We start from the raw sequence: 22,975 nt of genomic DNA on the forward strand, positions 1-22,975 counted from the left end.
TACGGAGTCCTTCTTAATGATAGCCGTCATTCCTGCTTCGGAAACGCCGCAATCAGATGCAGCCACGGTTTGCGGGCAAGTCACAAGGAATGTTGTCGCTTCACCATCCTAGAATATAGTAAGGAAGTTAATTCAGATTCTTGAAGTCTAATATCTCCGCATTTTCTCACATACGGTTGATAATATGCTCGCTTCCAATTCACGCCCTTGAAATCCGGGCAGTAGGAGGCTGCCTGTTTGTCCGAGAATTATTGTAGCTGCACCAAAAAGGAAAAAACAGTAAGCGAGTAACATATCCACTCAGAGTTTGGCCGTCTCAAGCTTCGGAGGATGACTGTTTCAAGTTCGGACACCTTATCTGTCAAACCAGAGCTTTGATATACTGCAGACACCTAGAATGACGGACTGCAGTATTATAAATATAGCTTGTTGAGAACCATGGGAAAGAGCAAAGACCTTGAATGACAGGCGAGAGAGCTAAAATCTTATCGGTATGGCACTGTGGAAAACTTTGCAGTTACACGGGGAGATCCTGTTTAGGAATCTCAAATCATCACAAACAGGGCTGAACCCTGGTTCTTGTTTACAGTGATCATCTTCGGAGGATAAACTCACCTCACGGTTTCACTGGTGGTCAAGGAAATCGGCGTGAAGGACAATTATGTAGCAACAATCTAATCTCGCGACAAGAGCAAGAGTATGTTATTTGGCGTAGCAGGGTATCTAACGCGTAATTTCCAGCTGCCGTGAGCGGAAGAATGAACTTTGAGGTCCTTGCTTTCTTCCAGAGATGTTTTGATCGGCTTGCTCGACGTTCTTGGCTTGAACCTGGCAACTCAGGCTCCCCTCTTCACTTTTTGAGCCGCCGCAATATTGTCAATGGGAACAACACCACCGCAGGCGAAGGGCACAGAAGACCTTTTACTCATGATTGCCTCTTAAATTTTATGGTGCACATCATCGAATGCGATTTCTAGAGTTGATGGGGACCTGTGTCTTTTGGACATGGTGGAAGTGGTGGAAGTGGTAGGGAACAAGGGATGTGGGACCTATTTGCAGTAACCCCCATCCCGGTGACATGAAACGCCCTGTGTGATGAAACGTCCACCAGGTACCTGCACATTCGAGTGCCACCACTCCCAACCCGCATATCAAATATTGCCCGAGAGCTGCAGAAACGGTAACGATTTGGTATCTTATTCGATGTTCTTATTCAAACCAAGATTATAGATTGTAAAAGTGGCGGATTACAGGACGGCACACGCGACTAGGAAATCCGCTGTTTACTACTAACCCCCATCCCGGTGATATGAAATGCCCTACGTGATGAAACAGCCGCGATGTACCTGACAAGTCCAGCAATTTTATCCTCTAACAACAAGTAAATGATTATGTTTGAATAGAAAATACCTCAATTAGATGGTTTCCTGGTATCACTGCTTTTGAAAAAGAAAGAAAATACTATGTCCCAATGCTGAAATACAGGGCGTCATATACTACCAGGAACTCTACCGTCGACTACTGGGACGCCAAGATCACCCACCAAGAAATCAGAGATGGGTATGAAGGATTATTATACGTGACTGAATTTTTTTGATCGCGGCCATCATCTTTTCAGGCTATTACAACGATGTGATCTACGGCAATGTTGAGTTGCGCGAAATTCTTGGCAGTAGAGAGGTACAAAGATGACAAATTTACAAAGTCGAATACGCCGGAAAATAACGATGGTGTAAAGTTGTGTATGAAATATACTACTGCCGCTTAATATAGTAGCTGGCCCACAGCCCGTCTGTAATCATTATGAACGATTACCTCGCTAGGCTCAGGCCGTTGATCAGGTGACGACCACGGCCGTCCGCGAGGAATAATTGTGCGTGTCAAGACTTGAGATTATCGGGCACTTAATTCCTCTTTGCTTGGTATCTTGTATCTTCTCTGCTCGCTATGCTTAGTGTCATTAAATGAAAAGGACAAAATCGTCTATATACGCAATCTGAGAGACCTTCGACTACTTTAATACTATGCTGGAGATAATTATACTCCTGATTCCAGTACTGTAATACTTTCGGTTGTGCCTCATATCTTCATCGTAAAACCCGACCTTTTTGATCTCCATGCCATATTCACGAATTGCAACGCGCCTGGAGAGATGAAAGCGCCACTCGAGTTATAACTATTTAGGACCATTGAACAAACTGGTGTGTATCTTGGCTGCAAACATTTTGGCTATGAGCACAAACAAATGTCTTCTCCACCAATTCCAGTCTTTGTACTATTATCGATATTATATAATACGTAGCGCAGTGCTTTAGCATCAACACTTGGTGCTGTGATTTATACTAGCTATGCTTGGCCTATCAGAACTAGCCTCTTCAAGATCAGCGCCACGTGAGAACGCGACTCACGTAATCGTACATGCAAGGTATAATGAAAACTTCCTGTTTTTAAGGGGGATCTCGTAGACCCTGTACTCCACGTGACCAAGGGCTCACACAAGGTAGGACACGGGATTTCACCAGAAACAACTGTTTAACTTGAATTAAGCACCCTGGTGAAAATTGCCAAACAGTGAAATTGCCCATTCTGTACAGTCGTTCAAGTGCGGTTGATGGTCAAAATGTGTGTTCATTTCTATCAACATGACCGCGCCATCAATTTTGCTCAATAGTGTTTATTTCTGCTCAGCCCAGAATATTCAGATGCTTTTGGTGTTCAACAGCGAAAGCACTTATCGTCTGACTGTGTTTAATTACTCAAGTGTTTTTGTTTAGAATATTGTTCAAGGGCTACAGGATTGATTTTACGAGTTATAATTCTAATCTCATGATAATAGAATATGTAAGAACTATGCTTTGATTGCAGTATTCAAGTCCTCTCTGGCTGTGTAACTGGCAAAAACGCGATCTTTAGGCCGGTGATTAATAACGATTCACTAATTCACCTCTACCAATTCACCTCTACCAATTCACCTCTACCAATTCACCCCTACCAATTCACCCCTACCAATTCACCCCTACCAATTCACCGGCAAAGTTCATGTCTAATAGTTAAACCGCAGCAGTTAATTGAGTCTGGAACAACATTGACAGTCATCAAGATTTAGCAGGTCGGCAGATGCCAGCATTTTCTGGATATCGTGATTGACACGGTGGCCAAGCTTCGCGCGGTGATGCAATGCCATTCAGCAGTGTACCTAAGTATTGTGATGGCATCATCGGGTCTGGCTGGTAAAATTCGTTTCTAGAAAACCTCATCTACAGCTACTCAGGAAATTCAAATAGAATCATTTCAGCATACATAAAGTGATGTAGAATTCACTAGGGCTATTCATGTATTCCGCGAATTTTATACTCTGCACATTTACGGTCGGCATAGTTCTGTCTCAAGTAGGAGATGCCTTTCAGGATACGGGACTAGAAATGGCCACGTTGTTTCCAGGACATCAGCGTCCTGCACACACATCATACGCAACTCGGTCAAGATCGACGGGGATCCCCGCATCCACCTTGTGGCGACGGGCCAATAACAAGTCTTCCCTCGCTGATAAAGCTGCCAGTCAGCAATATCTCACCCCGCACGAAGAGCAAGCGTTGCTTGAATATGTGTTGCGGTTGGCAGACAGCGGCTATCCTCTTCTGGTCAAGTTTCTACGATCGCTTGCCATGGTCATCATGCGCCAACGGTCTTCAATTTTCCAGACCAGAGGTCCTAGCCTGAAGGTTCGACCTCCGGGGAAAAATTGGCCGCAAGGCTTTTATCGACGACACCCGCAGTTAAGAGCGCGCCGGCTACGAGCGATTGACTGGAAGCGAGATGACTGGCAAATTTGATCTGACAATGAGTTGAAATTTAGGTGTTACTGTGTCAAATAACAATACATGCAGGCCTGGCGTACAATTGACCTCGAAATCACCTTGACTAAAGCACACTCTCCTGAGCCCCCTCCGTCTAGAGACCTGGAAGACACACCTCAATCGAAGCGGTCTTGCTCTTTGCTTAGCTCCTCGCCTTCTTCGCTTGATCCCGCTTTTTCAGAGAGTAGGAGAGATACGAGTAGTCCGCACCCGTATAAAAGACGAAAGCCCAAGTCATATTCTTGTTGGACTATTGAGCACTTTTGGACCACAGATCTGGATAACACTTGGTGTCGGCAGGGTGGCCCGCCGAAAAAAGACCGACTGCTGATTTGTAAACATTGCAGCTGTTCCTCCAGAGATTCAGCGCGCTATTGTTCCACTTCGAATTGTTGGTGCATCTCCAGACCAAGCATCGTATCAAATCTGGGGCCGAATCCATCTTCTTGCCCGCAGTTGAAGGAAGCCTCGACCGGTTCTTGGAGTCCCCGAGAAATAAGCCTGGTGTTGAAGAAATGCTAGTTCGGTGGTTCATTCAAACAAGACAGCCTTTAACAGTGGTAGGGCATCCGGCTTTAACCGTACGACTGATATAATATCCGAGACGAATTAAGACGAAAGAAACTCGGCAACTATACCCCACTTAAATTTCTAAGAGATACTCTTCAAAATAATAATTAGAGATACGTATTTGAGTAGGCTACTAAAGACTATGTCCTTTTCTTTATGTTTACTCATCCTGAATCAATCAGATATCTAATAAGTATAATAGGGTCTTCTTACTAGACTATACCTATAAGACGAATCGATACAAGATACCTCTTTTACATATTATTAGCCTCTCACCATCAAACTCGAGTTTTAGTATTCCTTTCGCTTTATGCATAATGAGCAAAAAGAGAGTTATGAAAAGACTTTAGAGACTTTCTTTGTATGGCTTAACCCTTTACCCTTTTCTATTCCAAAACCGGTTTAGCTGTTGCCGAAAATCGATCATGTTGCCGAAATTATGAACTTCAAACAGCCCCCAACTTCGATACCTTTTTTTGGCTCACCCAGAGATACTGGAGAGGTTTCAATTGCAGATTCCGACCGGGCTGGTCTTCCTTGACTTCCGTAACTGACATCAATTCCATGCGACCTCTGGGTGGCTCTAGGCCTAGTCATGGTTTCCCCCGTAGACGATCAATAATCAGCATCGAATACCTGTGGCAGCTTACCCCCACCCACAAAATTGAAGTTCTAAGCAGATTAACACAAGATGACTCCCATGAGTCAGCCTTGCAAAAAGCTCAGCTGCTGATCCATAACGCTTCGCACCATGTCCTCCCAAGATCGCCATTGGATTCCAAGTTCAACTTCGGCCTTGGTGGTGTCGGTGGGCATGGAGGAAACACCTTCAACCTCCTCCGTGATCTTCGCGCCGATATTGGGGTAGGCCTTCAGTGCGACACGAGCCACATCTTTCCAAGTGGTTTGTGGCCCGGAAAGCAGATACTTTGAGCCGTCCTTTATCTTCGAGTCTAACGCCTTGACGTGAGCTTCAGCAACATCTTGGATGTGCACTCCTGTGATGCCGCCAAGCGGAACACCTCCCATCACACTACCCCAGAGAATACCGTTGGATCCTGCTTGAACATCCTCGGCGGGGTTTTGCACGAGGTTGGCACCGAAAACAAAGGCCGGATGAATAGTAACCAATGAGTAGTGTGGCTTTTCCGTCTCCCGGAACTCCCAGGTGGCGTTGTTCGCAAGCAATTTGGATGCTCGGTACAAAGTCATCGGCGTTGCAGCAGGATTGCTAGGATCGACGAAATTGGCCGTTGGGTCGACATATAGATTCCAGTTAGTATCCTCTAATTCGACGTCAGCATATTGATGTTTTTCACCTAACGAAATACTTTGGCATATTCAGCGTTCACGCTACCTTTGATGACACCACCTTCGGGCACTCCGGTAATAGGAATCAAGGCAGCTATAGACGAAGTGATCACAACCTTCTTAATGCTTGGCACCCTAACTGCCTCCTTGAGCAAGGACAAGGTCCCCTTAACTGCAGGAGTGAATATGGCATCCTGGTCTGTACCACGAGCAAGAGGTGATGCTAGATGCAGAACAAAGTCCACTCCATCAAGCTTGCCTCTAAAGGCAGCTTCGTCGGTCAGATCGGGGATGGTGACGAATTCCAGCTGGTCGCGATGGCTTGACAATATATTTTCAAGCTTCTCTGATCTCTTGCGGATGCCGATTCGAAGTCGATATCCTGCCTTGAGAGCTCCAAGTGCAGTAGCACTGCCAATAAAACCAGTAGCACCGGTGATGAAGACGAGGGGGGGCAGACATAGTGGATTCTGTGTGATAACAATGGCTTCAAAAAAAAAGAAATGGCCATAGAAATGGAAGAGATAAGTCGATTTAAAAAATTTTTGTTATGGTGAATATTAACTGTCATTCTCGTTCATTCTGTGAGTAGGAAAGCGGTCCAGTCGGCGCTGATTATTCATTGCCACCTGATCGGTGATAATCTGTCCGAACCAAAAACCCACTACGGAGTATTATCGGCTAGAGTCGAGTCCGTTTGCCGTCGAAGCTTTTCAATATTGACATAATCGCAGTCAACTTATGTTCTCTAGCGAATCAATGGATTTGCACGGAAGACTGAGTGCGGTTGCCTCAAGCCGGCTTCCTATCTCGAATTTGGCGAGGGGTGAATGCAGAGATCGAGGCCAGCCAAGACATGAGGACACCGTCCGACTAGTATGTCAATTACTCATCTACCTGGGTCGTCCGCAGTCGTCTTTGTACCATAAACCAATTTGTAAGCTCGTGTCAACGACCTACAGTGAATCCCAATCGACTTCTAAAATTGATTCTATGTGAACAACAGATTTTGATGCTTTATCAAAAGCAAAGTTTATTTTAAACTCACCCGACCCGTTTATTTTGCTTCACTGAACCGTACTACAATGTCTCCCTAATCATATCTACTCAAGAATGCAATTGTCATCACTGCGCCCAGCACAAAAGGATCTGGTCACCGATCGCCCCATTCCACAGCTCCGGGGCGACTACATAGGCGTACTTGTCAAGACCATTTCAGTCGGCTTGAACCCCACTGACTGGAAGCACGTTGCTTCCCTAGACCTGGCGGCGACAACTTAGGCGTGGAAGGCTGAATTTTGGCTCGGCAAGATCACTCATCATTCCGTTTGTTGACGCAACTATCTAACGAATCACGCCCCCGTCTAAGCTTGGATCGTACGAAACTTACATGCTTACTAATAGGGCTAGAGAGGAGAATGGAAGGTGAGCAGCTGGAAGCTAAAAAAAAACTCGGCCCTGGCCGACTTCCTAGAATTAGCAATTCGATAGACAAGAAATGGGAAAATGAGAAGGGGTCTTGGCAATCGGTCGACCAGTTACCGCTACGGCAGTTGAGAAACCTTCTAACTATATGGACCCATTATAAGCGCCTACAAATTATTCCGAGGTACCCGAGAATGACCGGAGAGTCGATTACAAATAATATCATTTTGTGCTCCCCCGGATCTAATCTGTAGGCTATTCGAGAATCAGGGATTATGTGGGGCATTATATTTCATGGAGCGGATGTTGAGTGATCTCTCCCTATTTCAGACGAGGCTCGTTGCGACGAGATTGATAGGGTAAGATAAGTGCGAATGCGGATACCCTCATGCCACAGTGTCTGAGAGGATTAGGCTTCGGCCATCACAAATGGGAGCTTGCGAAAGTAGATATGGGATGAGACGAGCCCGAAAACCCCGATCTCCCGGATTACAAATTTCCCTTCGTTAGTCATCTCCGCATTTTCTGTAAATGCGGACTTGAGATAAAATCTATTGATAAATAGTGGAGGAATGTCAATTCATGTCCCAGCCTCTTAATGTACATAACCCAGGCGCAAACTCAGAAACCCAGATACTAATAAAATTTTAACCATTCACGCTCAGAGTCCAACAAACCCAGACACCATCATCATGGCAAGCTCACCTATATCAGAGCCCTTCACCCTGAAAAGTGGCCTGGTTTTGCAGAATAGGCTTATCAAGACCGCCACGGCTGAAAACCTAGGTGACAAGAAATACCTCCCGACTGAAGCTCTGGTTGAAGCATATGAAACGTGGGCAAACGGCGGCTGGGGAATGGTCATTACCGGTACGCGCTGTCTACCCCAATTTACGAGGTCGATGACAGCACCTTGCTAACCGATTTTGGGCAGGCAATGTGCAAGTTGACGCTCGCTACCTCGGCCAGCCCCACGACGTGGCTTACAATGAAGCCGTCGAGTACAAACAGATGCTTGAGAGTTGGAAGAAGTGGGCCGCACCTTACAAAAACAGCAACTCTCATGCCGTTGTACAGATCAATCATCCCGGAAGGCAATCCCCTGCCGGATCTGGTACCAAGGGCTATTTTACCAAGAGCATTGCCCCGAGCCCTGTCCCGCTAAGCCTCGGGAAGGAGTTCTTCCCTAGAATAATGTCCACACTCATTTTCGGCACCCCAAGACAGATGACCCTGGCAGAGATCAAAGAGACCACGCAACAGTTTGCCAGGACGGCCCGGCTAGCAGCTGACGCGGGCTTCCCAGGCGTTGAGCTACACGCAGCACATGGGTATCTGCTCGCGCAGTTCCTTTCGGAGAAAACCAACAAGCGAACGGATGAGTACGGTGGCTCTGCCGCAGCTAGAACCAAGATTGTGGTCGAAATCATAGAAGCCATCCGCGCGGTGGTCCCGAAGGGCTTTACGGTCGGCATCAAGAACAACTCGGTCGATCATCGATCGCCAAAGGCGCTGGCGGATAGCATCACCCAGTTGAAGCTCATCGCCCAAGCCGGCATCGACTTTTTGGAGATTAGCGGTGGCACATATGAGGACCCTCAGGTGAGCGAGGATTTAGAGCTGAACCCCAATTCGAGATCTAGGAATCGCTAACATTCTCGATAGCTTGTTGCCGGCCTGAACACCAATCTCAAATCCGTCACGGTCAAAGAGAGATCCCGAGAAGCCTTTTTCTTAGAGTTCGCAAGGACAATCCGAGACGAGTTTCCAGGCCTTCCGTTGATTATCACGGGCGGATTCCGCTCCCGAAATGTCATTGAGTCTGCAATCACGGAGGGCGCGCTCGACCTCGTCGGCATGGCCAGACCAGCCATCCTGAACCCATCTGTTCCGATAAACACCATTCTCAACAATTCCGTCCAGGAAAAGGACGCAAAAGCATACGCCAGGCTGATTGAACCGTCGTGGTTGTTGAGGAAGATTGGCAACGTTGTCATTGGAGCCGGCGTGGAGACCGTAGGTCGATCAATCGCTGCTGCGCATCCAACTTGTAACTAACTCTCGCCCTTAGGTCTGGTACGGAAAGCAGATCGTCAACATGGGAAAATAAGCCTTCACTGTTGCGGGCTGACCGATCTATGTATAGTAGGGGGTCTGATACCCAAGGTTTCTAGCAATCGTTCAACCTGGACATGGACACATAAGACTACAAAAATATCAAACAAGAGACAAGCGGAGATACTGTAGATAGTGGAAGGCAATAAATAGTACCAAGTAACCTGAAATAACGAGTGCCCAACTCAAGACCAGTATTGGTCATTTTACCAAGTTGACAACTTCTCTCTCTCGGGGATACCAGCTTAGTCGAAGTCAGAGCAGGATTTCCGACGAAATTAACAGTTTACGTTTCTTCGGGCTTACTTATGTAAAAATGCTTGTTTAACTTGTTAACTATCTCCTTCCCCCCCCCCCCCGGTTTACCCCCATGGGATAGGCTTAGAAAGCTGGCTAAAAATGGTATAGACTACCCGTTGGTCCTAGTCTTGGCATACCCCATCAAAAAATCACCTACCAAAATCAGACCCCTTAGGGTTTTACCCTTCTGACTAGAAATCACTATATCAAACCTGATAGGAGAATAGTTTAGATATTTCTAATCAAACTTCTAAAAAGCCCGATCAAAAATATAGAGGGGTGACCTAGTTAGGGGGGGGGGGAGACGGGCCGGAATATATTTAGGTTTAGGTCGTGAAAGAGTATAACAAGGTTTTCTTATTTAGTCAATAATCTAGTTCTACTAAGTATGGAACCCACCAACCTCAAGTTTTTCCGCTCTATTTTTTTGGCGCATTAACATTGCCTGGTCCAAACCAGTCATCAAATCCCTACAAAATCAAAGAGTCAGCAATCCAAGACCCAACCTGTCAGTTTTGTATAGTATTGTGCAAACTCACCAAATTATGTCCCCACTGCGGCGTATTGACACGTTGCTGTTTCCCAGCAGCCGCCAGTCCTTCCAATACATCCATATCCTCCTTTCCCAGAGCAATAACCTTAAGGTTAGCGTCAATGCGGCTGAGAGTCACCGACTTAGGCAGCACAATGCAACCGCGGTTAACCTGGTAAGAAATTAAAATCGTCGCGGGGGACACATCATATTTCTTCGCGATTGCTGCGACTTCAGAGTCGCCGAGGAGAGGAGAGTCTACCACCCAGTTTAGGATTAGGCTAAATTCAAGTCCAATATGCAAATCGCAAGTCGGAGCTGCTATTACATACCTGTAGAACCGAGGGGACAGTATGCTTGTAGGTAAATTCCCTTATCCTCGCACCATTGTTTCAATGCATGCTGTGGGCAATAAGGGTGCAGCTCGACCTTGGTGGGAAAATCGTTAATACTCAATGATATTCTCTGGCAGGTCAGCTCATTATATGGCATACCTGGTTCACAGCAGGGACGATTTCCCATGTCTTCTCAAGATCCTGCAAATAGGGGATACTCCAGTTTGACACGCCGATGGCCTTGACCTTACCGCTCTTATAAACCTCCTCCATCTGCTTCCAGGTGTCCTTCTGGTTCCAAAAGGGATCGACAGAGCGGGTCCCGTCCGGGTTGGAAGGTAAGAGCTGAGAGGTCTCGTTGGGAATGAGACGGCTAACCGGTAAAAGAAAAGAAACATTAGCAATAGTTTTCAGAATCAGGATAGGCGAAGAGGAAGACAAACATTGGCCAGTGGACCAAGTAGAGGTCCAGGTAATCCGTTTGGAGGTCCTTCAGGGTCTGCGCAAGGCCCTCGGCGACATTGGTTTGGTGAGTATTCCAGCTGCAGAAAACATTCGTTAGCAAGCTGCCGTTAACTAGGTAGTTTCTCCAACGCACACTTTACTGGTGATGAAGATCTCCTCGCGGGGAACCTCAGACCCTTTGATCGCGTCGCCGACTTCCCCCTCTAATAGAAAAGGGGGCATTAGTAGTCGTAGATTTGTAAAGCCGATCCATTCACAGAGCACAGCTATCTAACCGTTTTGATAAATCAAGGCGCAGTCCAAATGTCGGTATCCAGATTTCAGTGCATGACTGACAGCGTTACCGACTTCACCTGGCTTCGCCTGCCACGTCCCTGGAGCGGATTTATTAGTTGGAGTCAATTTAGTTTGTGGTGGTAAAGCAAGGCGTATATACCGAGTCCAACTGCGGGAATTGAGACGTCATTGTTAAGCTTGAAATGCGACGGAACGGACATTGTGGTGATTGCATTGGCATATGCGTTTTGTTTGTGAGAGTAAAAAGACTTCTGTCTGAAAGCGAGGAGATGGCGGCATGCCCCCTCTCTACCTCCGATGGGGATCCGACTCGAACTTGACGAAGTTGAGTAAATTTGGCCGTGCCCCACCTATCTCGGTCTTTTTGGTAAATGGCATGGGGACAAGTTCGTGGAGACTCCGACTCCGACTCCGAATGAGTAATAAATGTCCGGCACTTCTCATGATTCAGCTTCGTTTAAAAAGTTTATTTGGATAGATTCATCAGTATATGACGAAAGTGTAGAGAGATACCCAACAACATTGATTCTAATCGCTCGTTAAAGGTAGCCAGGATTTTGGATTCTGACAATTCCACCAGATTCCTAAGGCCCTGAAAGAAGTTGAAAGGCGGTGGAGTTGCATATCTATGGTAGCTAATGGACAACGCAAAAGAAGTCTGATTTCTAGTACATCCCTCAACTAACAATTTATAGGGAAAACTAAGTACTACCAATATTGTGTGTTTATAGAGGTCCATTCTCTGGCGTCCTGTTACATTCAGGGATAGTCTTGTATGCATCCTCCCTGGTTTCCATGGGTAGTGGTCATGTGACCCCTCAAGTCAAATTGGCCATCGACTAAAGAAATCTGGCCCTACATTAAATTCATTCATCAATATCATGAAAGTTGGACCCTATAGTGATTTTAGTTATTTCTAAGAGAAGAGAACAATATAGGTAGTCTTACTGACTCTTATATAAAATGGCTATTCGCTTAGGACTAGAGGGCGAGATATTTAACTCCCTCCCGAATTTGAAAATCGCCTATAATGCGAGCGCAGCGTAGAACTTCCAGAGAGCTTACTTCACGGTACAAAAGACCCACTAAACCGTAAATCGAATCAGGAGGGCATTTAGTCGCCCAGCATGCACAAGAATAGATCTTGCGCCAATAATATCGTCAGAGATTCTTGATGAAAGCCATGAACGTGCATTAAGCTTGCTCTCCTCGGTCCCTGACCACTACAACCTCGCGGCATAAGCAGCACTACACCGATCGGCTAAAATTGGGTCACAAAAATTGTTAACCAACATCCAGAAATTAAATCTCGCTTTTCTCGGCTATATAATTATGAGCGCACAAAACAAGAGGATCCAAAGGTTATACGGCAGTGGTTTACTGCTGTGCAAGACGCGATCACTACATACGGTATCCTATCAGAAGATATCTATAACTTTGATAAAACTGGCTTCGCGATGGGTCTTACTACGACCCTGGAGTAGTTACGCGAGCAGAATACCCCGGTCGGAGATCGGTCCTACAACCAGGAAGTTGCACCTGGGTAACCGTAAGCGAGTCGATAAGCGCTTCAGGGTGTGCGCTTCTACCAACGATTACGTTTTATGGCAAGTCTATAAAGAATCGTGGTTTGATAATCTCCTACCTGACTGGCGCTTCGAGGTTAGTGCAAACGGGTAGATAACCGATGAAATAGGCCTTCGGTGGCTTCAAGAAGCTCTTATCCTACTAACAAAACCCTGTATACTTGGTCAATATCGACTACTAGTCCTCGACGGCCATAGCAGTTATTCAATACCACAAATCGATCAAATATGCTTAGAAAACAAGATTATACTGATCTGATGCCAGCTTATAGCTCGCACCTTTTACAACCGCTTGATATCGGGTGTTTTAGGGTCCTTAAGTGCTCATACGAAAGCTTAGTCAACCAGAAAATGCGGCTAAATATCAATCATATCGATAAGGGCACACAGCAGAACGGGGGTAAAAGATTATGGGTCTTACGTCACGTTATTTTTTTACACCCGCTCTGCTGTAACCCCATATCGATAAGCTTGATTTTCTTGTAGCATACCCACAAGCTCGTATCGACGCATTCAAATCAGATACAATCAAGAATAGCTTTAAAGAAGCTGGTTTAGTACCAATAGACCCGGAACCAGTACTTCATGAGCTTAATATTCAGCTTCGAACACCGACGCCAACACTACCTAAGCAATTTTAAAGCCAATCGAGTATTTACTACCCTACAACACCTATACATATCGCGCAACTCACAAAGCAGACAATACCAGCTGAAACATTGTTTGAATATCCACCGGAAAACCCTCCAACGCCTACGAAACTGTGAATGGCTGTAACAATATTGATTCAATAAGAGCTAATGCTGTTTACAAAAGGATTAGAGAAGAGAACGAGTGGAAGAGGCAGAACAACAATAGAGGTAACGTATCAGGCGGTGGCAGAACATAAGCGTGCGGGGAAGAGGCTATATGGCAGGGCCATATAGTGAGATACGGGTCTGACCCGTGACAGAAACAGGTGGTTGACCAGGCATACAAAGCGCTTGGGTAAGTCATGACAGGGCTGATTTGTACTAAAGAGGAAAACAAGGGTCTATGCTCAGGGCTAGAGAAAAAGAAGCATAAGTGACGTCGAACCAATAGGTCTATACTACAGGATGGAGGATTATTAGTGCAAGAAGCCTGCGAGCTTATGCAAGCCCCTGAGCCTAATCCACAAGCACCAGAGTACCACCACCAGCACTACCGACGCAGCGTATTCAAACTGCTATAGCACCATTACAACGATGCCTACCAAAATGTGGTAAATGTGGAGGGATAGGGTACAAGAGAAATACATGTCCAGTTAGAAATTGATAAAGAAATACTAGCTTTATAGTTGATAACATGCACGAAGTAGTAGAAAGTAGTCGCGTGGGTGGTTTAGTCGGTAGTGAATTACGTTACCTAACTAGGATAACATTCGTTTCTTAGCATCAGACTATTTAGCATCCGACACATACTAGGTAGCAGGTACCTCCGAACGGTGTGCGGCTTCCTGTCATCTATCCCTTCCTTCTTATTAGAGAACATGCTACTCATGTGTTCTTACTAGGTGGTGTGTTTTGTGTGTTCTATCGTCCTGCCTGCTGTGCGAGACTGCCATCGTGCATGTCTCATGTCATTATGTATCTTCATTATTAAATAAAATTATCACTTTAAAGGCTCCAAAGGAGTTCATGTATTTGAATTTTGAATTTTATCAAAGTTTTTAATAAAAATGCATTAAATATATTTTTAGCTGGAATTGTGTTGAGATAGGAAGAGTGTGTGCAAAAGAGATGAATTGTTAGAGATCATAAACAGGATAATCCCTGAATGAAAGAAAACTGGTACACAAAGCAATATTGAACACTCCTATAGGATACAGAGAGGTACTGTCACAGCGGTAATTAAGGCTGATTCCTCAACAAAGCAGAATGCAGGAGCAACTTCCCCCATAACCAAAATTAACAAAATCTTCTGATATCGGCATTATATTTCTTTGTCTAATTTGGAATTTCTTTAATTCCCCCTCATGATTCTTGGTCCTTCTGAGATACTTGCCTCTACTTTCCATCCTAGCCGAAATCATAGCCTAGCGCGCAGTTTCGCTCTCTATCTCCGTTCCTCTATCTTCAGCATTTTCATGTGGATGGTCCTTGGTGAGGACCATCAGTAAAAACGCCGTCACGATGGATGCAAACATCAGCACAATAGTGACGGTAAACCCAGGTACATATGCCGGTGCCGTGCTTGAAGGCCAGATATACGATCCGTATACGGATGAGAGGTTGGCAAAAGCACTGATGAAGCAGGTCAGCAAGAGTAGAACAAAATAAAAAATGACTAGACCGGGAGCGTACTTCACAAAAGCAATAGCCACAGCTCGCTTCTCAGCGGGCCGGGAGATGGTATTCGAGAGGTAGCTGAGGACCAACGGACTGCAACCCCATATTCCAGACACGCCTGCTATATATCAGCCAATGAAATCCAAAAAATAAAAATAAAATAAAAAAAAGATTTTCGTTGCTGGGATAGGACAAACCGAATGCTAGGAATGCGTAGCGAGTTTTAGGGTTATGGATTGTGGCCACGATGATCAACGATATAGTAGACATGGTAGCCAAAGCCATGATGTGTTTTGGTCGTTCATTGAAGTAGTCAGAGGAGAAACCACAAAGGAGGACGATCACAAAGGCAACCATATCTAGGATAGTAATTCAGATAACAAACAAAATAAGGACTTGGATTATTGCTCGATTCTTACAGATTGGGATCGTCATCTGCAGTGTGGAAACCAAGCGATCAGTATGAGTTAAAAAGCAGAGGACCAGGACCAGTAGCACATACATATTGCACGTCTTGACCAGTGTAATTCAAGGAAGCCATCAAGGTCGGTATAAAGTAAGTGATGGTGCCAGCACAAGTACAAAATGTTTGTGCGGCGAGGAAAAGCCAGGTCCTAATTGACGTAACTCAGTCACAGCCAGGTTGGTTTTATCTTAAGACTGATGCTTGTTTACCTCCAATCGTGAATAGCAGACAGAAAGCTCTGCCAGTGAGAGATGTTCCCAGTACGGCTTGAGTTGTCTTCCTCTTCTAAACGTCGGACGGCGTATTCTCGCTCTTCCGGAGTGAGCCACTTGGTCGTAGCTGGAAAGTCCGGTAACACAAATCTTGAAACAGATTCAGCGAGGAGATTTGAATGAGGGAATCTCGCTCACTTACATGGAAAGTATGGCAAACCCAATCGTCATCAAACCCTCAACTGATAGCATAGGCTCTTAGCGTGTGCAATAGACCGCTGTCAAAAAATCTTACTCAAGAACAACCATTTCCACGCTGGATATGGCGGACGATGTTGCATGTCTTTCAATATCCCCCCCGGCTAAACACTAAGTTAGCAGGTAGTGAAGAATCTCCAGCAGAGCAGATCCACTTACCAATAAGCCCGCCAACAGCACCTGATATCAGTGACGCACAATAAAAGATGGAGAATCTCCGTGCCAGTTCGGATTTTCTATACCAGTTACTCATAAACAGCAGGACACCGGGCTGTTAAACAAGTCAGTGTTCAGGCTCTACGCCTGCATCATGATGACTCACAAAAAATCCTGCCTCAATCAACCCCAGGCAGAACCGAAGACCGATAAGCCCTTTCTTTGAATTGACACCGACATAGCAAATCCTGTGAAGGATTAGAAAACGTCTAGAGACGGCCTCGATGACATGGGTACATACACCATCCCACCCCAAATAATCTATATCAAAGCAAGACGTTAGCACAGGTGTGGAGGCTGGTAGGCAAAGCACAAGGAAACGAACCATGAGAATGGGGAGATAGAGACTAGGGCGAGTTCTGCTTAGAATCATGTTACTTGGCACCTCAAGTAGTAGATAGCCAATGAAGAAGATGGAGACAGCTAAAGAATAATCCGACGAGGAGAGATCCAAATCTTTTCCCATCCCAGCTTCTTTGGCGTTACCGATACTGGATGGTCTGATTAGCTGCAACGATTGTCATCATCATTTGATTCATGATTGTCTCCTTACTTGTTTCGATCAAGGTCTTTGTACGAAATGAAGCATTAGCTGGGGTTCTCGTAACCAGATCTGGCGGATAACACACAGTTCAGAATATACTAGAAATGGACGTTAGCTACATCCAGAACGCAGATAAGGAGTGAAAAAACCAAACTGACCATAATAAATAGGGGGGGGTATCAGTCGCATATCCACTTTCCACAAGATCCTATTGAAGTTTTAGCCCATACTTTGATAATTTTAGACTAAAGTGACTGCGGACCTTCGCTCCAGGTCTCTGTTGACCACGAAGGGAGTCGCGTAAGGCGACATGGCATCCTCCAACTGAATGGTGTTATCTTTATCCATGATTGACAGGTGATTGTTCTGCGTGCTATGAGATCCGGAGACCCCAGACGTGTGTCGATCAAGATAAATAACGGAGGTTAAACTGGTATTTGGTGTAGAGGTGGAGAGACCGTATAGCTTTGTGGAGACTCCGAATGTGCGGGGTGACGGCAGGCAAAGGGCATACTGTCGCAACCGGAAGCGGTCAGGATGGGCAAACCCCCCTGAGCTCGTGTAAGAACCTTGTTGGGATGCTGTCGCCGATTGATCCAGGGGTGATTGCATTCAATCGGTGCACTAGCATCCGTACACGATCGACGAATTCACGTGCACTGCCGCAGCGCTCGCCTGTTGTCTCGTGGAGCTGGGCGAATAGCTCGCGGAACGTGGCGAGCTCCATCCGCCAGTACCGCTCTTTTTCGTAGTGTAAAATAGGCCACTATTCGTCATTTGGTACTGATATGGAAATCGCAATAAGTCTGCATTTCTAAAATACTGGATGAAAACTATTAAACATACAATTACCGCTTTTGAGGCAGTTTACCTAATAATGCCAAGTAATTTGAAAGTGTATCCGACTAGTAATGGTATACAGGTCGCGACACTTCGAGTTCATTCCAGAGGTCGCGAGATGTCTCGAGCCCCGCGACATAGATGCTGATCTGGGGGGGGATAGGTACCGGAAGATGGTGTGGTAGGCCTCGGCTTCACGGCGCGACCACCTTTATTGGTCCCAAACGAATCGGTTTGGTTTTCAGGATCCATGGGATCCAAATAAAAATAAAAATAAAAAATAAAAATAAAAAAAGAAATAAAAAAAGAAATCTGTACTGTACAGTACTGGGTTGGTGACCCGGTCGGCCGTGGATTACTTAAGCTAACCCACTAACGTAATTCCCGGTCGTCCTGGCCACCCCAAAACACCATAATGAATGAGATAAATTACAACTTCATATCTCAACAACCATACATATTTAAGTTCAACCATTAAGGATTTATAAACTAGAGAGTATAAAAAATCTCTTCGTATAGTAGGAAAAGACAAATATAAGTATTAAGAGAGATATATATATATTTGACTCTGTAACATAAAAATTACGGTGTATTTTATCGTAAAGCATATAAATAATAGTCTGAAAGACCTGAAGTCAGGTTACATTCTTCTTTTACATCTACACATGTATATTGTAGAAGTTTGACTGAAATAAATTTATGGTGGTTGAAATATAGAGGAATGAATATTCAACACCTAGTAGTATGGTGTTTTGGGGTGGCCAGGACGGCCGGGTGGCCAGATCGGCCGGGAATTACGTTAGTTAGTTCCTTAATTGATTAGAAGTTCATGTAACCGGCCCCATATTAAAATTTCTAAGCTGACTTGGAAGGGGAGAGTCCAATCAGGATTTCAAATTTTAATGTGAAGCCGGTTAGTATCCGACTTGTACAGTCTCTGGCCTGGGTGACCCGTAGATCTGGTAGACACGAAATCGTCATCTAAGCTCTGAGATACTAGTCGGAAACGGATGGCTTGCTTCCGGCCAGCTGGGAGAAATGCTATAAGTTGGGCGTGTTTAGACTGCTATCCGACTGCAAGATAGATCAAGAACTTCTCATCTATTAATTGAATATGCCATCGAATACTCAGAAGTCTAAAGTCCTCGTGATTGGGGCAAACGGATACCTCGGAACTGCTATTGGACGCACATTTGTGCGGGCTGGTTGGCAAACTTATGGTCTAGTCCGAAACCCCGAAGCTGCCCAAGCCCTATCGCTAGAAGAGATCATTCCAATAGTGCGTGACCTCAAAGATCCATCGGTGGATAAGATATTGAGCTCGGAAGCGGGTTATTTTGATGTGGCTGTTGTCACGGTCGAAGACCTTGCCAATTATACGGGTTTTGTCGAGTCCATAATTGATCTTCTCCGTTCCCTTGCGCAGGCCAATGCCGCCAATGGCTCCAAGCTTTTTGTTCTTTTCTCTTCCGGTACAAAAGATTGGGGCCAGACTGGTCTCGCCAACGCGCCGGGACTGAAGCCTCTCGACGAAGAATCACCACGCCAGCCACCAGCCTTTCTCAAGGAGAGATCCGAAGTCAGCTGCCGCATTTTTGACCAAGGCGATGCATTCGATGCTGCCCTTGTGACGCCAGTTAACCTCTATGGTCTCAGCGCCAGTTCTACTGGATACTTCTTCCGCATGGCCGAAAAGGCTCAAAAGTCGGGAAGTGTCCTCCAGTTGCGAGCTCATCCTAAAACCATTTTGCAATTCATACACGTGGACGATTGCGCCCAGGCATACCTGGCCCTTGTAGACCCCAAGAACGCATACCTGGCCCTTGCAGACCCCAAGAACCGTAAAAATGTCGAAGGTCGTTTTATCGCCGTGGCAGGATCGCACTATGAGACACTAGAGGAGATTGCAGAAGCGTTGGTCATAGACTACCAATTACCTGACGATGTGCAGTACTTGACTGAAGATGGTGTCAAGACTGCATTGCTTGATTTTGTTGTCTTTGGCTTTTCGCAGTGGTTCAGCGGAAAGCGAATTCAGGAGATCACTGGTTGGACTACCAAGAGGTCCGAATTTTCTAAGGACATTCATACATACAGAAAGGCTTTTGAGGCCGCCGACACTCAAGGTCATCCAGTTGTTGAGAAGTTCGACACCATCATTGGACATTTCTGAAAGATAAGGGCGGCCACGCTAGTCAAGGATTTCTAAATTGCCCTTGCCATTCTGTTCACTTGCTTAGTAAAAAGAAAAAGAAAAGGAAAGGGAAAAATAAAAAGAGCGCAAATTTGATTCGGTTTAAATTTATTTGGCTAAGGTTTGAGTGCTGTGACTGAAAGCAACCATAAATATAGGAATGAAGAAAGGGAGAAGAAGAAGATATTACGAAATCTTTTAATGCCTTTCATGAAAGTTATTGGGCATTTCGAAAGCGAACGGGGGTGATTACGATCGATGAAGCGGATTACAAGGCAACGAGTATGTGCCACATTTCAAATTCATCCTTTTTTTAATCCCCACTTAAGAGATCCGTCATTCGGAATATTTGTCAGCTTCAAGAGCTCATCATGTGAAATGTATCAAATCAACATCTTGTTGATTTCAAGGTTGTCATATAAAGATATCACGGCGTGACAATACAATAGACGCCTACTTATCTAAGATATGGCTCCAACTGCATTGATTCTATAAATGAAACAAGAAACTGCTTTCGGTATCTAGATTTTGTATCGACTGGAACCACTTAGTAAGAACAGCAGGAACTGCAATTAGTAGAGGTTACGACTAAACGTTATGGTCGATACCATTGCGATATCGCGATATCAATCTGCTGTGGTGTGTCTATGAGTTAATTCACAATCGAGTGGCCAACCCTTCCCCATAACCGTTTTTCAAACAGAAGCCTTACAGCCCAAATGCATTAATTAATTTAAATCTAGGGATCTTTACATGAATTGATCTTGTGCCCAATCGCCCTGCATCCACTGCACCTTGGCGAAGCCCTTGTTGCCGGTTGATCCTGCTGAGAAGGCAAATCGCCCAGCGCTGGCGATACTACCTGGTCAGGGTTAATTTAACTGGCTGGTTTAGCTGTTGAGCTAGCTATAGACCTTCTTCAACTGATAAGCCACCTTCACAGGGTATGTGCCTAGTTGACCGTTTGCATTTCTGGCCTCGTTCGCTACGTGTCGATTTGTGCTTTCTTGCGCTAGTAGCGCAGTGTTATGCAGCAATATGCATTGGCCTTTGATAATCTGATCTAGCGTAGTTTTCGACGGGCTCGGCTCGGAGGGCTATTTGACCGTTGCTTTAGTAGATCTTTAATCATGAAGCTTGCTTTTGGAGCCGAATTACAGTTCTAGGCGTTTTTGGTGTGAATTGGCTAGATCTGCTGCTTGGTCGACTGCTTAGTAATGTAAGAGTTCGGAGTAAGGTACTAAGCTTTGAACAACCCTCTCTTTCAACAGATCGATCATCAATCCAGAATGCGTGTGTGGGATGGTATCCCCAACATCAACGAAGGCACGCAAACAACTCATATGGTGGATGTATTCGTCTCAAGCAGCGCGAGTGTTTCAAGGAGATTTGCAATTCCACCTCAAAGGTTGGGATCCCAGTAACCGCCTGCAACACATTGACACTTCAAAATGTCCTGTGTATATGCTTACTGGCGAGTATGACCGTAGCTGCACACCAGAAGTAAGTGCAATAGTGACAGCAAAAGTCCTGGGTGCTCAGTTTGAGAAAATGGATTGTATGGGTCATTTCCCGATGACAGATGACCCAAAGCAATTTTTGGTCTATTTAAACAGGGCTTGGATTTTATCCAGGAATATAGAATTGGACAGGGACGACGAAAGTTCAGGATACTCTACAGATTACAGAGCTGAAATATAGGAATATCCATTGAAACATTATCAATTTTATAAATGTGGAAGATTGTGACTTAACTTTCATTTTCTTAAATCACAACTGAGATAAATCTACTTAACATGGGTGCAGTCCGCGCGATAGTACCCCCAATTTATGCCTTTCAAACACCAAAATGCCGGTGCAGTTCGGCGCGCAAGGCCTCGCAGACTATGTAGATAGACGATAAAAACGATGGATCACCGAGGTGACTTAGTTTTCAGACTACCCCCGCATTACCCCCGCATTCTGCAATTATTTGCAGCTTCCGGTTAGTGTTCATCAGTTTTGTGGATATACCCGGGAATACTTTCGTCATGGGCTGCATTTTAAATTACTAAGAGGATGAAGAAGGGCCACAGGCACCTTTTCTGTCATAAGCATTGATAACCCTATAAGACCTCGGTCTTACTTCGAATGAAGTCACCGAGTTGCTGGTCTCAAATTATTTACAATTTTCTTCAACTGCTTTTAATTGCGCCTGATAAGCATCATGAGTGAAGTTCAAGAAAGAAAAGTGGGGGGATACTCTCCATGCAGTCAAAACGGCAGAGAGTGTTCTTTTATCAATCCCTTGTGGTATTTTTGAAAGGCTCTATCTAAGCCCCAAGGACCCTTGGACTGGAACTGATTACACAACGAACTGGGAAATTCCACGTCTATTTCTCTAATGGGGTTTCTGATTGATGCATATCCAATTACATGTATCGTGATGGGCTGGCGAGGGGCAGGTGGCAATAGGGGCGCTATTATGTATGAAACTTTTTTCTGATATCGTCAAAAAACTAACCTATTTCTACACCCTATATATCTTCTTCAGGGGCGTTTTGCAGTTCCTAGTCGCAACTGGAGAGTGGATTATCGGAAAAACATTCTCAAGCATCATGTTCTTTACTTACGGTAAGAATTCACCCCGTGGCCTTGCTCTAAATATACTTACTTGACCTGCAATAAGAGGGTTCTGGACCATCGAAGGAATAATAAACCCCAAACCATCGATTAAATCAGCCACAAACCCTAAGAATCCTGATCATGATATATTCCCAGAGGTCTGTTTCGCGTCCCGTGTCGGTAATCGGACTAAAAAAGTACGAAATGAAAGTCTAGCTGCAACCCATACCTGAAGGCTCATACCAGAGCATCCGTTAATGCGACAGGATACCAGTGGATTGCTCGGAATAAATAAACAAGATTAGTTATGCATTAGCTTTCCCTATAAATTGTTACTTTAGGTATGTTCAAAATATCAGACTTCTTTATCGTTATGCATTGGCTACCATATGTATCCATCTCCACCGCCTTCCAGGTGAAGAGGAGTTAAAAGCGGTGGAAAAAGCGGTGAATAATTTCTTCAGCTAAGCCTATTTAGGTGTTGTGACCAGAAAAATCACGCATGGAGGTGTAGGAGCAGTGAAGAGGGGTGTGGTAGG

General features: G+C 45.1%; 6 protein-coding genes across 6 annotated transcripts; 3 read left to right on the forward strand and 3 right to left on the reverse strand.

The window, feature by feature from the left end:
* Positions 1 to 3,422: 3,422 nt before the first annotated feature.
* Positions 3,423 to 3,833, forward strand: N7481_013359 (uncharacterized protein; the record flags this gene model as incomplete). Its single annotated transcript, XM_057272578.1, has 1 exon — positions 3,423 to 3,833. One exon carries the CDS (start codon positions 3,423 to 3,425, stop codon positions 3,831 to 3,833), a length of 411 nt encoding a protein of 136 aa, XP_057115210.1.
* A 1,299-nt stretch (positions 3,834 to 5,132) lies between these two features.
* On the reverse strand, positions 5,133 to 6,319 carry N7481_013360 (uncharacterized protein; the record flags this gene model as incomplete). Its single annotated transcript, XM_057272579.1, has 3 exons — positions 5,133 to 5,713; positions 5,785 to 6,225; positions 6,304 to 6,319. The coding sequence occupies 3 exons, from the start codon at positions 6,317 to 6,319 to the stop codon at positions 5,133 to 5,135; spliced, it is 1,038 nt and encodes a 345-aa protein (XP_057115211.1).
* A 1,536-nt stretch (positions 6,320 to 7,855) lies between these two features.
* Positions 7,856 to 9,273, forward strand: N7481_013361 (NADH:flavin oxidoreductase/NADH oxidase family protein; the record flags this gene model as incomplete). The annotated part of the gene is made up of 4 exons (XM_057272580.1): positions 7,856 to 8,033; positions 8,098 to 8,765; positions 8,829 to 9,179; positions 9,235 to 9,273. 4 exons carry the CDS (start codon positions 7,856 to 7,858, stop codon positions 9,271 to 9,273), a joined length of 1,236 nt encoding a protein of 411 aa, XP_057115212.1.
* A 724-nt stretch (positions 9,274 to 9,997) lies between these two features.
* On the reverse strand, positions 9,998 to 11,407 carry N7481_013362 (uncharacterized protein; the record flags this gene model as incomplete). The annotated part of the gene is made up of 8 exons (XM_057272581.1): positions 9,998 to 10,048; positions 10,118 to 10,368; positions 10,443 to 10,539; positions 10,605 to 10,818; positions 10,889 to 10,987; positions 11,044 to 11,113; positions 11,186 to 11,284; positions 11,347 to 11,407. 8 exons carry the CDS (start codon positions 11,405 to 11,407, stop codon positions 9,998 to 10,000), a joined length of 942 nt encoding a protein of 313 aa, XP_057115213.1.
* A 3,442-nt stretch (positions 11,408 to 14,849) lies between these two features.
* Positions 14,850 to 17,146, reverse strand: N7481_013363 (major facilitator superfamily domain-containing protein; the record flags this gene model as incomplete). Its single annotated transcript, XM_057272582.1, has 14 exons — positions 14,850 to 15,057; positions 15,118 to 15,220; positions 15,300 to 15,461; positions 15,522 to 15,537; positions 15,605 to 15,716; positions 15,778 to 15,930; positions 16,076 to 16,142; positions 16,198 to 16,309; positions 16,361 to 16,442; positions 16,496 to 16,515; positions 16,580 to 16,745; positions 16,884 to 16,896; positions 16,957 to 17,006; positions 17,061 to 17,146. 14 exons carry the CDS (start codon positions 17,144 to 17,146, stop codon positions 14,850 to 14,852), a joined length of 1,350 nt encoding a protein of 449 aa, XP_057115214.1.
* Positions 17,147 to 18,752: 1,606 nt separating this feature from the next.
* N7481_013364 (NAD-dependent epimerase/dehydratase family protein) lies at positions 18,753 to 19,811 on the forward strand (the record flags this gene model as incomplete). Its single annotated transcript, XM_057272583.1, has 1 exon — positions 18,753 to 19,811. One exon carries the CDS (start codon positions 18,753 to 18,755, stop codon positions 19,809 to 19,811), a length of 1,059 nt encoding a protein of 352 aa, XP_057115215.1.
* Between the last annotated feature and the right edge of the window lie 3,164 nt (positions 19,812 to 22,975).

Source organism: Penicillium waksmanii, assembly GCF_028829765.1.
Source record: "Penicillium waksmanii strain IBT 27052 chromosome Unknown utg000011l:1.0-400869.0:1.0-401085.0, whole genome shotgun sequence".
Classification (NCBI taxonomy): domain Eukaryota; kingdom Fungi; phylum Ascomycota; class Eurotiomycetes; order Eurotiales; family Aspergillaceae; genus Penicillium; species Penicillium waksmanii.